Source organism: Peromyscus leucopus, chromosome 16_21 (genome assembly GCF_004664715.2).
Source record: "Peromyscus leucopus breed LL Stock chromosome 16_21, UCI_PerLeu_2.1, whole genome shotgun sequence".
In the NCBI taxonomy this organism is placed as follows: Eukaryota; Metazoa; Chordata; class Mammalia; order Rodentia; family Cricetidae; genus Peromyscus; species Peromyscus leucopus.
In genome coordinates, this window is record NC_051084.1 from 32495535 (window position 1) to 32508381 (window position 12847).

A 12847-nucleotide genomic window follows, 5' to 3' on the forward strand; every position below is an offset into this window, starting at 1 on the left:
CCAGGACCTGGGACAGATCCCAAGCACCCCTGCGGTGGTTCACAACCACCATTAATGACAGTTACAGGGAACCCTTCGTCCTCCTCTGACCTCCAAGCACACACCTGGTGCACATGAATACATGCAGGCAAAAGCCCTCTAGAAATGAAAAAAATTCTAATAAAAACATTTGTAAAAATTCCCCCTGGCTCATTGGTTTGTTCCTGTAAGTCACCGGCACTATGAGGCTGAGGCAGGAGGATTTCTTGAGCCCAGAAGTTTGAATCCTGTCAGGGCCACATGTGGAAAATATATATACACGTGTGTGTAATATGTCTTTCTTTGGACAGACAGCTCTGTAATAATTACACAGACTTTTTTTTTTTTTTGGTTTTTCGAGACAGGGTTTCTCTGTGTAGCTTCGCGCCTTTTCCTGGAACTCACTTGGTAGTCCAGGCTGGCCTTGAACTCACAGAGATCTGCCTGGCTCTGCCTCCCGAGTGCTGGGATTAAAGGCGTGCGCCACCACCGCCCGGCTAGACTTTTTTTTTTTTTTTTAAATATGCATTGTTTTGCTGGTATGAATGTCTGTGTGAGGGTGTCAGGAGTTACAGACAGTTGTGAGCTGCCATGTGGGTGCCGGGAATTGAACCCAGGTCCTCTGGAAGAGCAGTCAGTGTTCTTAACTGCCATGCCATCTCTCCAGCCTCGACATGGAGACTTTTTATTAATTATGAACGCTTGGCCATCGGTTAGGCTTGTTTCCAACTAGCTCTTAAGACTTAAATCAACCCATTGATATATTGATATTAATCTACGTTCTGCCACGTGGCCTGTTACCACTCCTCAGTACCATGTCCAACTTCCTCTCTGGCTGCCTGGCAAGTAGCTCATAGGTCTCTTAGGAATCCTGCCTCGCGGGGCAGTGGTGGCACTCATGTTTAATCCCAGCACTCGGGTAGGAGGCCGAGCCAGGCAGATCTCTGTGAATTCGAGGCCAGCCTGGGCTACAGAGCGAGATCCAGGACAGCCACCGAAAAAGCTACAGTGAAACCCTGTCTCGGAAAAACAAAAACAAAAAGCCACACACACACACACAAAGTCCTGCCTACCCAGCTATTGACCGTTCATTAAATCAATCAGAAGGTGCCCTAGGCGGGTGAGGTAAGAAGGAAGAAACACATCTTCAGAGTGAGTGTACAAAAAGATGATCCCGCCGGGCAGTGGTGGTGCACGCCTTTAATCTCAGCACTGAGGAGGCAGAGGCAGGCAGATCTCTGTGAGTTCGAGGCCAGCCTGGGCTACCAAGTGAGTTCCAGGAAAAGGCGCAAAGCTACACAGAGAAACCCTGTCTGGAAAAACAAATAAAACAAAACAAAACAAAAAAGATTATCCCAACACATACGAATGTATCAGCATACACCCCCAATACTGATTTTTTTTTTTTTTTAAATGTTAATGGTGTCTCCATCTAAAACCACCATCGAAGATCTGACATGTTCGCTCTTCCAAGCAGAAAAAGGACAACCGCAAGATGGCGGCCCCCGCGGCCGGACCACGTGACCCCGTCGCTTCTCCCCGGGCCGCCCGGCCCCGAGAACCGCCAGCTCATTGTTGAGCGCAGCCCGGGTAACCACGGGGCTGGGCGCGTTCGGGCTCTGGGTGCTCGTGAGCGCGCACGCCGCGGAGGGGGGCGCGGGGGCGGGGTTTAGGGGAGCGCGCGCGCGCCCGCCCGCCCGCCGAACGTCCCCGCGCAGGCGCCGCCCGTTCCTCCCCCGCGCTGGGAGGAGGAGGCGGCGGCGCGGCGCAGAGGAAGAGGCCGAAGTTGGCGCATGCGCCCGAGCCTGACGGCTTTTGAAATGGCTCCGGTGTTCAACCGGCCCCGACTCAGGTGAAGGTCTGGCCACTGAGGGCTGGGCTGGCGCGGTGGTGGGAGGCCGAGCCCGGCCTGGGGCCGGCGGCCGCGGCGGGTGCCGGCGGAGGGGGTAGGGGCCGGGCCCGCGGTGGGAGGCGCGGGCGGGCCCTGGCGGCCGCGGCGGGGGCCGGCGAGCGGCGGCCGCCGTCCCTTTTGTGCGGCTCGGAGCAGGCCCCGCGCGGCGGGCCGGCGCGCCCTTCCTCCCCCAACCCCCCCCTTATCTCCCCAGCGGGCGGCTCCCGGGTCCTCCGGCGGCGGCCTGGGCCGGCGGAGGCCTTGCGAGCCCGGGCCGGCGCTGCCGCGGTGCCGAGTCCCAGTCCGGGCCCGGGCGCTGGGGAGTGTTTTCCGGGTTCGAGGCTCCCACAGACCGGCCCCAGGGCCTCGGGGACCGCGACGCCCGCGGGCTCCTGTGAGCGCCGTGGCGGTGGCCTGGGGCGCCCGGGTCCGTCTCCCGCGGCCGGCGCTCTCGGGAGGCCGGGACGGGAGGAAGATGGACGGCCCAGCCCGGCCCGTCGGGTCCGCCGCTGAGGATGCCAGGCCCACATCCTTTTTCTCTTTGGCTTTGGGGGAAGCGGGTCTTCGCAGTCCTGGCCCTTTTTTTGGAGCCGCGCGTTCTCTCCACTGCTTTCCCCCTCGCCGGAGTGGAGACGAGGGTGACAAAGGCCGCGGTGACTTCCCAGGCCCTTCAAGTAATGTTCGTTATTAACCTGGTATTCATGGATGGCTTTGCCCTTATGGGGGAGGGGGTGTCTGGACGCAGTTTCCGTTACCGATTTAACCACTGCCCGACCTCAGCCGGGCCCGAACACTCACTCAGGCTCGGCTCTGTGGGTCCATCCCGTTGCCCGATTCGGTTGTTTATGTACGGAGCCTCACTGTCTGGTCCCAGCCGTAATTCCGTATAAACCAGGCTGGCCTGGAGTTCACAGAGATCCGCCTGCCTCTGCCTCCTGAGGGCTGAGATTAAAGGCGTGCACCACCAAGGCCCTTTCTGAAAATGTCACTGTAGTCCCCTGAAAGACATTCCTGTAAATCTACCCCTAAGAATACCTTTTAAATAGGGTATGCCTAGTGATCTTGTTGATAGTGTGTTTTGTTTTATTTTAAAGGTTCAGTTTGCACACATTCTATTTCCAGTTCTCCTTTGGAGCATGTCTTTAATATATCAACCGTTTCTCTAAAATAGCCTTTTGTGGCATTTGTAATATTGGTTGAACTTTGAAATGTGAATCCTTTCTTCATAGATATTTGTTGTAGAGGAGAAACACGTGAAGGTTTAACCTCCTTGCATCATGGCTCAGTTTGGAGGACAGAAGAATCCACCATGGGCTACTCAGTTTACAGCCACTGCGGTATCACAACCAGGTCAGGCAACTGAACACTTATACTGTTGAGTGTGTGTGTGTGTATGTGTGTGTGTGTGTGTGTGTGTGTGTGTGTGTGTATGTGTGTGTAGGGGCTGTTTAGTTGTGATTTAAGTTAATGCATGGGACAGCAAAATGTTTCAAAATGTTGTATCCTTTATCTTTTAAGATACTTTTGAAAATTAAAACAACAACAAGAAAACCTATTTATTCAGCAGTTTAGCCTTTTTTTGGTCTTTGTATCTTAAGTGTTTTTAAATTAAGGCTAGAATACTGATGGGCTTTGTCATATTATCTTTATACTTGTGTTCTGGTTCTTTGTCCTCTACTGCACTTCTCATGTTGGTTTTGCATTTGATACAGCGTTTCCATTAGTAGGAATCCTTCAAGCATGGGCCACCACACCTGGCTACAGTGTTCAGATATCTTAAGTTTTCTTTTTTCTTCCGGTTTTTTGAGACAGGGTTTCTCTGTGTAGTTTGGCTGTCCTGGAACTTGCTCTGTAGAGGAGACTGGCCTTGAATTCACAGAGATCTGCCTGCCTCTGAAACTAAAAGTGTGCACTACGATGCCAATAATTAAAATTGATTTAATTATGTGTTATAGAACATTAATTTATTAGAATGACCCTCCCTCCCTCCCTCCTGCCTTCCTTTCCTTTTTTTTTTTAATTAATTTATTTGTATTTTATGTACCCACATGTATGTCTGTGTAAGGACATCAGATTCCCTGGAAGACAGTTGTGAGCCGCCATGTGGGTGCTAGGATTAGAACTCAGGGCCTCTGGAAGAACAGCCAGTGCTCTTAAACCCCTGAGCCATTTCTCCAGCCCCTCCCTTCCTTTTTTGTGGTGTTGGAGATTTAATCTATCTGAGGTTCAAATGGAATAAATTTTATTTAGGATGTTTTCAGTTTTAAGACATGTTTTTGGCCAGGTGTGGTGGCACATGCCTCCAAAAAACAAAACAAAACAAAAAACAAACCTTCCAAAAGACAAAGAGCCAAACTTACAACAACAGCAATCAAAACAAAACAAAAAATACATACATTTTAAATATATCTAAATGACATAATTTATAAAATGTTTTATATAACTTTTTCTTAAAAATTTGTCTGTTTATTTATTTATTTATTTTGCTGGGCATTGTGGTGTATGCCTTTAATTCTAGCAGTCAGGAGGTAGAGGCAGGTGGATCTCTTTTAGTTTGAGATCCAAACAGGGAGTTCCATGACAACCAAGACTGCATAGAGACACCTTGTCTCAACATTCCCCCACCCCCTCAAATAATTTGTGTTTTTAAAAATTACATTTGTGTGTATCTCTCTGGGGTGAGAGTTTTGGGGGGGAAATACTGCACATTTGGAAGTCAAGAGAAGTTGTGGAAGTTGTTTCTTTTCATCATGTACGATAGGTTGTCAGCCTTGGTGACAAGCACATTTACCCAGTGAGCCTTCTCACTTATTTATCATTGTGTGTATAATGAATATGAGTACAGGTGTGTGCTTGTGTGCGGTTAGAGGACAGCTTTTGGTTCTTTTCTTCCATGATGGGTTCTGGGGATTGAATCCAGGTTGTCAGACTTGCATGGCAAGTGCATTTACCCACTGAATCATGTTGCTAGTTCACTTACGGTTTTCACTTGTTTGAATTTGGTGCTGATATACTGACTCTATAAGAACTTAATTGCAGCTGGGCGGTGGTGGCACATGCCTTTAATTCCAGCACTCGGGAGTTCGAGGCCAGCCTGGTCTGCAGAGCGAGATCTAGGACAGGCTCCAAAACTACACAGAGAAACCTTGTCTCGAAAAACCAAAAAAAAAAAAAAAACACTTAATTGCTGGGCTCCTTAGAATTCACGGCTTAGGCAGTGAAGTGCTCGCACAGCACCCACAAAGCCGTGGGTTTGATTTCTGGCACCTCATAAACAGGGTGTGCTGCTGTATTCCTGAATGAAGCACTTGTGAGGCAGAGGCAGGGGAATCAGAAGTTCATGTCACCCCGACCACACGTGGTCTTGTCTTTTAAAACAATATAGAGCTGGTCTTGGTGGTGCATTCTTCTAATCCCAGAACATTTAGGAGACAGAGACAGGTGGGTTTCTGTGAGTGTTTGGGCATCGTGGTCTACAAAGCAAGTTCCAAGACAGGCAGGGATGCATATAGTAAGACCACGTCTTGACCAAAACAAACCAAAAAACAAACAATTGAAGTCCCAATAACTAATAGGCTAAAGAAATAAGTAGCTGTAAGCATCATAAAGGAATGCTTACAGTTTTAAAGTAAAGTTTAAAAAAAAAAGCCATTTTCCAGAGGCATAAAACCAAAAATAAATACATAAAAAGCCATTTGTTGTTTACTGTGGGTCTTTTGTTTGTATCCCCCACCCCCATCTCCCACCTGCTCGATGGCTTTGTCAATGGTAGGCAGGCTTCATCAGAATCTTCAGTTTTTGTGTTGTGTATTTCTGTGTATCTGTATGGGTGGGTATGTGCAGGTCAAAGGACAGTCTGCAGTAGATGAGCTGCTTCTATACCCACCATGTGGACTCCAAGGTTCAAACCCATGTCTCAGGATTGGTAGCAAGCACCCTTATCCACTGGGTGGTATCTTAGTAAGATTTCTATTGCTTTGGTAAAAGACCAATGAAAAACAACTTATTGTGGGGAGAATTTATTTCATCTAACAACTCACAGGCAGGAACTCAAGGTAGGAACCTAGAGCATGAACTATTGCCTCACAGACTTGTCTATAGGCCTGTCATGGAGCAATTTTCTCAATTGTGGCTCCTTCTTAGATAACTCTAGTAAAGTTGACAAGGAAAAAAGAAAAGAACCAGGACAATTGCTAGCTTGTCAACTTGAACCACACACACATTTTTCTATTTTAGGGTTATTCCTGTTATAAAACACTGACCAAAAGGGGAGGAAAGGGTTGATTTCATCTTACAACTCTCAGAAAAGTCAGGGCAGTATCTCAAGGTAGGAACCTGGAGGCAGAAACCATGGAGGATTCTTGTTACTGGTTGCTCCTTATAGCTAGCTCACTCTGCTTTTATATAGCACCTAGGACCACCAGCTCAGTGTGAGCCACACTAGATTGGGCCCTTCCTCCCACATCAGTCACTAAGAGTTGTCCCACATTCTTGAATATATTGTCCCACAGGCTAATGTTGGAAGACTTTTTCTCAATTGTCTTAGCATTCCTTTTACTGTGAAGAGACACAATGACCATGGCAACTCTTATAAAGGAAAACATTTACGCCGGGCGGTGGTGGCGCACACCTTTAATCCTGGAGGCAGAGGCAGCCGGATCTTTGTGAGTTCGAGGCCAGCCTGGGCTACCAAGTGAGTTCCAGGAAAGGTGCAAAGCTACACAGAGAAACCCTGTCTCGAAAAACCAAAAAAAAAAAAAAAAAAAAAAAAAAAGGAAAACATTTAATTGGGACAGGCTTTATAGTTCAGAGGTTTAGTCCGTAGTCATGTCATCATGGTGGGAAGCATGTTGGAATGCAGGCAGACATGGTGCTGGAGAAGGAGCTGAGAGTTCTACATCTGGATCAGCAGGCAGCAGGAAAAAAGATTGAGCCACTGGGCCTGGCTTGTGCTTCTGAAACTCAAGCCCATCTCTAGTGACACACTTCCTTCAACAAGGCCACCTGGTTAGTCCTAATCCTTTCAAATAATGCCACCCCCATGAGCCTATGGGGGCCATTTTTATTCAATCCACCACAATTGTGGGTCCTTCAAGTTGACAGAAACAGCCAACCAGGACAGCAGTTTTGCCAGTTCCCTCTCTAGTGTTTTTAGACAAGATCTCTTGGAGTCCGGCTGGCCTTGAACTCCTGATTTTCCTGTCTCGACTTTGCCACGTGTTCCAGCTGTACTACAACTCCCACATACCTATATCTATACATGTATTTGGTTTTGTGTTTTGAGATCAGAGCTAAACTTGAATTTGCTATGTAGCTAAAGGTGACCTTGAGCTTCAGTTTTCTGGCCTCTACTCCTAGTGCTGTCCTTACTTGTGTGCTCCACTGCACCTGCTGTTGCTGTTGCTGGGGACCACAACCAGGGCTTTGGATGTGTGTGCTGAACAGGCCTGGGCAGTCCTTCTGTCAGCCCAGTCTCATCCCCAGACCCCACCACTCGTTAAAAAGCTTGCTTTCTTTTTTTTAAATTGTATTTATTATGTGTATGTGAGAGTGCAAGCATGCCTCCGCTTTGATAGGGAGGTCAGAAGACAACTGGAGGGAGGGAGTTTTCTCCTTGTACCACGTGGATACTGGGGTTTCAAATCAGGGGTCAGGCTCAGCAGCAAGTCCCTTTACCCACTGAGCCATCTTGCTCGCCTTTTTTTTTTTTAAAAAAAAAATAATAGTGGGGATGTGAAGTGACTTAATAGTAAGAATTCACATATCATTTTTTCCTTTTTTTTTTTTTAAAGACCAATTATGTATTTTGGTTTTGGCTGTTTTGGGAATTATGTTGTGTGTGAGAGAGAGTGTGTGTGTGAGAGTCACTTAGAGGACAACTTTAGGGCATGGGGTGGGTTGGAGGACAACTTTGTGGAATTAGTTCTTCATTCCACATTGGGTCACTGATGGTGCATTCATGGCAAGCACCATTACTCCTTACCATCTTACTAGCCTATGATATAGCCACACTATACAGCCTGGGCTCAGAACTCACTCTGTAGACCAGGCTTGGACTCACAGAGATCCACCTGCTTCTGACTCCCACGTGCTTCCTAAGAACTGAGATTTAAGGCTTGTACCACCACACTCAGCATAAAACTAATTTTTAAAATCTTGTGTGTGTGTGTGTGTGTGTGTGTGTGTGTGTGTGTGTGAGAGAGAGAGAGAGAGAGAGAGAGAGAGAGAGAGCGCCAGAGAGCCTGGTATTCCTTTTGTAACCAAGGATTGCCTTTAACTCCTGCCTCCATCTCCCAAGGGCTGGGATTCTAGGTGTATATACTCCCACACCCTGCTTTTTTTCTTCTTAAGATTCTATTTGTGTGTATGCTTGTGAAGGCCAGAAGACATGTCAGATCCCTTAGAGCTGGAGTAGTTAGAGACAGTTGTGAGCCATCCAGAATGAGTGCTGGGAACCTAACACTGGTCTTCTTCCTGGAGGAACAGCAAATGTATGAATATGGCCTGTATCTGTGGGTATGTGCCACTTATATGCCTGGTCTCTTCAGAAGTCAGAAGAGGGCATCATGAGCTGTCCTCTGGGTGCCCAAACCAAACCTAGGTCTTCTATAAGATCAGCAAGTGTTCTTAACTACTGAGCCATCTCTTCAGCCCTTCCCCACCAGCTTTGAAGTCTTGAGTATGGATAAGAAGCACACTGCCAATCTTTTCCAGTGGAAAGCTGTCAGGGATAATGCCTCCTAGCAGCTAGCTGTCCCTGTCTCATCTGCTTGTTGACCTACTCACCAAGCAAGGGATCTGTCACTGAGCTAGTTTCCTGCCCTGGAGGAAATTGTAGGTTGGCAAAACAAGATTAAAATAAATAAACAATAAGATCTTCTCTCTCTCTCTCTCTCTCTCTCTCTCTCTCTCTCTCTTTTGCTTTTAAGAGAAGGTGTGCTGTAGCCCAGTTTCCCCTGCATCATTTATGTGGTTTAGGCTAGCCTTAAAATCTTGGGTCTTCCTGCTTCCACCTCCTATATGCAGGGATTATAGCCATGTATTACCATACCTGGTTGAAAATGCTATTTATTTGTTTGTTTGTTTTTTGAGACTAGGTTTGTCTGTGTAACCCTTACTGTCTTGGAATTGATTATACAGACCAAGGTGGTTTCAAATTCACAGAGATCTTCCTGCATCTGTACACCCCCATCCACCCGCCTTCTAGTCCTGGAATTAAAGGTGTATGTCACCACATCCAGCTCTGAAAGAATACTTTTGATTTGAGTCTGGGTCTAGGTGAAGTTGGTTGTGTTACTGCAGGGTAGGTCAGTAGAGCCAGTTTTTCTTATATTTGCCATGGGAGATTCCTGCAAAGGGACCAAGTAGTCTGATCCTTCTCCTCTCTTCTCATCTCACTTTAGCTGCACTAGGTGTTCAACAGCCATCCCTTCTGGGAGCATCTCCTACCATTTATACCCAGCAGACTGCATTGGCGGCAGCAGGCCTTACCACACAAACGCCAGCAAACTATCAGTTAACACAAACTGCAGCGTTGCAACAGCAAGCTGCAGCTGCTGCAGCTGCATTACAGCAGGTGAGTTTTAATGAGGTGATAAAAATGATAGTCCTTTGTTTTCTCTTTCATTTGTTCCTTTCTTTTGTTTTTGCCACAGGCTGTCTTCATTGTTCATGTTGGCCTTGAACTCATTGAATCTCCTACTTAGCATCTCAAGTTTTTTTTTCTTTGTTTCTTTTGTTTTGTTTTGTTTTTTGAGACAGGGTTTCCTTGTGTAATTTTGGTGCTTGTCCTGGATCTTGCTCTGTAGACCAGGCTGGCCTCGAACTCACAGATATCTGCCTGCCTCTGCCTCCCCCAGTGCTGGGATTAAAGGTGTGCGCCACGACTGCCCAGCACCTCTGTGTTTAAAACAATGAAGATTATAGATTAAAAAAATCTATGTGTAGCACATACCTTTAGTCCCAGCAATTGGGAGGCAGAGCCAGGCGAATCTCTGTGAGTTCAAGGCCAGCCCAGTCTACAAAGACAGTTCCAGGACAGCCTGGGCTACCAAAGAAACCCTGTCTCGAAAAACCAAAAAAAAAAAAAAAACACAACTACACACACAGGAAGTTTCTTTCTGGTATTAAAAATCATACTGTAGCAGGTTAGTGGTGGCACATGTCTTTATTCCCAGCACTAGGGAGGCAGAGGCAGGTGGTCTCTATGAGCTCGAGGATAACTTGGTCTACAAAGTGAGACAGCAAGAGTTAGACTGTGGCTTTTCTTGGTGGCACATAACTATCATCTCAGCACTTGGGGAAGGAGAGACGGAGAATATTGAGTTTGAGGCCTTACTGGAGTGCATAGCAGGTCTCTATCTGAATCCAAACAACAGAATTGTTTCTGTGCTCAGCACAGAGTGTAGTTGTGTAGTCAAAAATGTTAAATTCTTTGTTTATTTTTTTCAAGATAGGATTTCTCTGTGTAGCCTTGGCCGTCCTGGAACTCTCTCTGGAGACCAGGCTGGCCTCAAACTCAACAGAGATCTGTCTGCCTCTGCTTCCCAAACGCTGAGATTAAAGGTGTGCACTACCACTGCCCGTCAGAATCTTAAATTCTTAACGTTTCTGAGTTGTTTATATATACCTTAACTATTTTTTGAAAAATTCTGGCTTCAATGGCTCTCAGAGTATAAGTAACCACCATTTTGTTAATTTTAGATGAAGTATCACTGGTTTAGAAAATTTCGATGTAGTTTTTATGCATTACTTTGAAAATGAATAAACTTAACCTTGTTTTCCCTTTAATAATCTTTTTCAGCAATATTCACAACCTCAGCAGGCCTTGTATAGTGTGCAACAACAGGTTAGTGTAAATTTTTTGTTAAAAACTGATTTAAAAACAGCGATTTCCCTGTTCCTCCACATTAAAGTAATACACTTTAAATTCATTCTCACTATCTACCTGTGATTTTTTTTTGCACTTTTTTTTTTTCCCCTAGAACTGAGGACTGAACCCAGGGCCTTATGGTTGCTAGGCAAGTGCTCTACCACTGAGCTAAATGCCCATCCCCTTAAGTGTGATTTTTTAATCCTTCAGTTAGATAGGGAGCAGCTAAATCCACATGAAACCCAACATACCATTTCTCCCACCCCCAGACAAATCAGCTTTTAAAAATTTGACTAAATATAATTGTATTTTGAGACGGACTCACGCTGTGTAGCCAAGACCTGGGACTCCTATGGAAACCAGGCTGTCTTGGAATTACAGAGACCCGCCTACCTTTGCCTCCCAAGTGCTGGGATTAAAGATGTGCACCATCACAGTGGGTCCCAACTTCTTTCTTTTTGTTAAATGTGGTTTAATATTTAGTTATTGAACGAGTTACTATCAAATGTGTAGTTTGAAATAGTTGTCAGTAACATTGTAATTATTTATGTGTTGTTTTCACATTGTTTTAATAAATAAGCTAATGTGTAAAACCAAGATTTGGGGTCTGGAGAGATGGCTCAGTGGTTAATAGCACTTGCTGAGTCCTCCAGAGGCTCTGGGTTCAATTCTCAGCACCCATATGATGGCTCATAACTCTGTAACTCTAGTTCTAGGGTTAGATTCCCACTACCCATGTCCAGTGGATCACAAACACCTGGAACTCCATCTCCTGGAAATCTGGTTCCCTCTTTTGAATCTGCCTCTGCCTCCACAAGGCATGCTCTTGGTACACAGTTATACATCTTAGGCAAAACACCCATCCACAGAAGACAAAATAATATATATGTTTTTAAAGATAAAATTTTGAAAAGCAAGAATACCACTATAAATCATTTCTGAAAGAGCAATCTTGACTGATCTTGTTTTTTCTTACTTTCAGTTACAGCAACCCCAGCAGACAATTTTAACACAGGTTAGTCTGTTGTTAATTTATTTCTTTTGAGCATCTGAGTTAAGTTTAATTCTGTTGTAGGTTTTCAGTAGGAGTTAAAAGATACTTGTGGATTTATGTGATAACATTGCGATATTTATTTATTGTTAGATAAAGATGCAAAGTGTGCTAGTGTGTTTTGTGTTGAGAATAGTGTATTTATTATATGCTTCTAACTATTTTAAAGGAAGGAGTAAAATATGTTTTGTTTTTATGTACAGATATAGATAAAACTCCAAATAATAGCCAAGAGGAGGTAGCTTCTTTGGTAGGAAACTGGGTATCTGAAGCTGCTTGGATAGCATAGAAGCTTTTTACCTTGTAATTCCTTGTGCATTTCCTCCCCCACCCCCCAAGACAGGGTTTCTCTGCAGTTGTGGTGCCTGTCCTGGATCTTGCTATGTAGACCAGGCTGGCCTCAAACTCAGAGATCCGCCTGGCTCCTTGTGCAGTTTTAAGTTGTGAATATGTCACTTTGTTTTGTGTTCTGAAGATAAGTCTCTTGTATTCTAGGCTAGCCTCAACTGGCTATGTAGCCAAGGATGACCTTGAATTACTTGTCTTCCTGCTTCCCAACTCCCTGGTGCTAAGATTACATGCATGTTCCACTACATTTATAAAGTGCTGGAAATTTGTGTCAATGAAGTGGAGAACACATAGAAGTACATTTCATGTCTTATTCTGGCCTTCATGTTTATACATGTGTGTGTGCACACTAGCACATTCTCATATGCATGATATATACACCACATACACACACACAAACACACACGTTTGGCAAGCACTCTAGCAGTTAAGTTACATCCTCAGACTCTGGATTTATTTTTGTTTGTTTGTTTTAAACAAACGTCGGACTAGAGAGATGGCTGAGCATGCAATTAAGAGCAACTCTTCCTGGGACTGACATCTAGTTTCTAGTACCCATGTCTCACAGTTGACTATAACTAACTAGTTCCAAGTACTCTGATGCTCTCTTTTGACCTCATTGGGCAGCACCACATGCACACATACAGATACACACTCATTCACATAA

At 45.4% G+C, this 12847-nt stretch overlaps 1 protein-coding gene across 4 annotated transcripts in view; it reads left to right on the forward strand.

Annotated features, from left to right (window-relative positions):
- The first annotated feature begins 1743 nt into the window (after positions 1–1743).
- Positions 1744–12847, forward strand: part of Ccar1 (cell division cycle and apoptosis regulator 1) — a 51906-nt gene continuing 40802 nt past the window's right edge. The window contains exons 1-5 of one of the 4 annotated variants that reach the window (XM_028881110.2): positions 1744–1870; positions 3139–3259; positions 9313–9485; positions 10713–10757; positions 11764–11796. In XM_028881110.2, coding sequence (XP_028736943.1) covers positions 3187–3259; positions 9313–9485; positions 10713–10757; positions 11764–11796 — 324 coding nt within the window. In that variant the 5' untranslated portion in view covers positions 1744–1870; positions 3139–3186. Of the gene's footprint in view, positions 1877–3138; positions 3260–9312; positions 9486–10712; positions 10758–11763; positions 11797–12847 lie in introns of those variants that run through there. The other 3 variants (XM_028881109.2, XM_028881108.2, XM_037200048.1) reach the window with 3 other exon arrangements.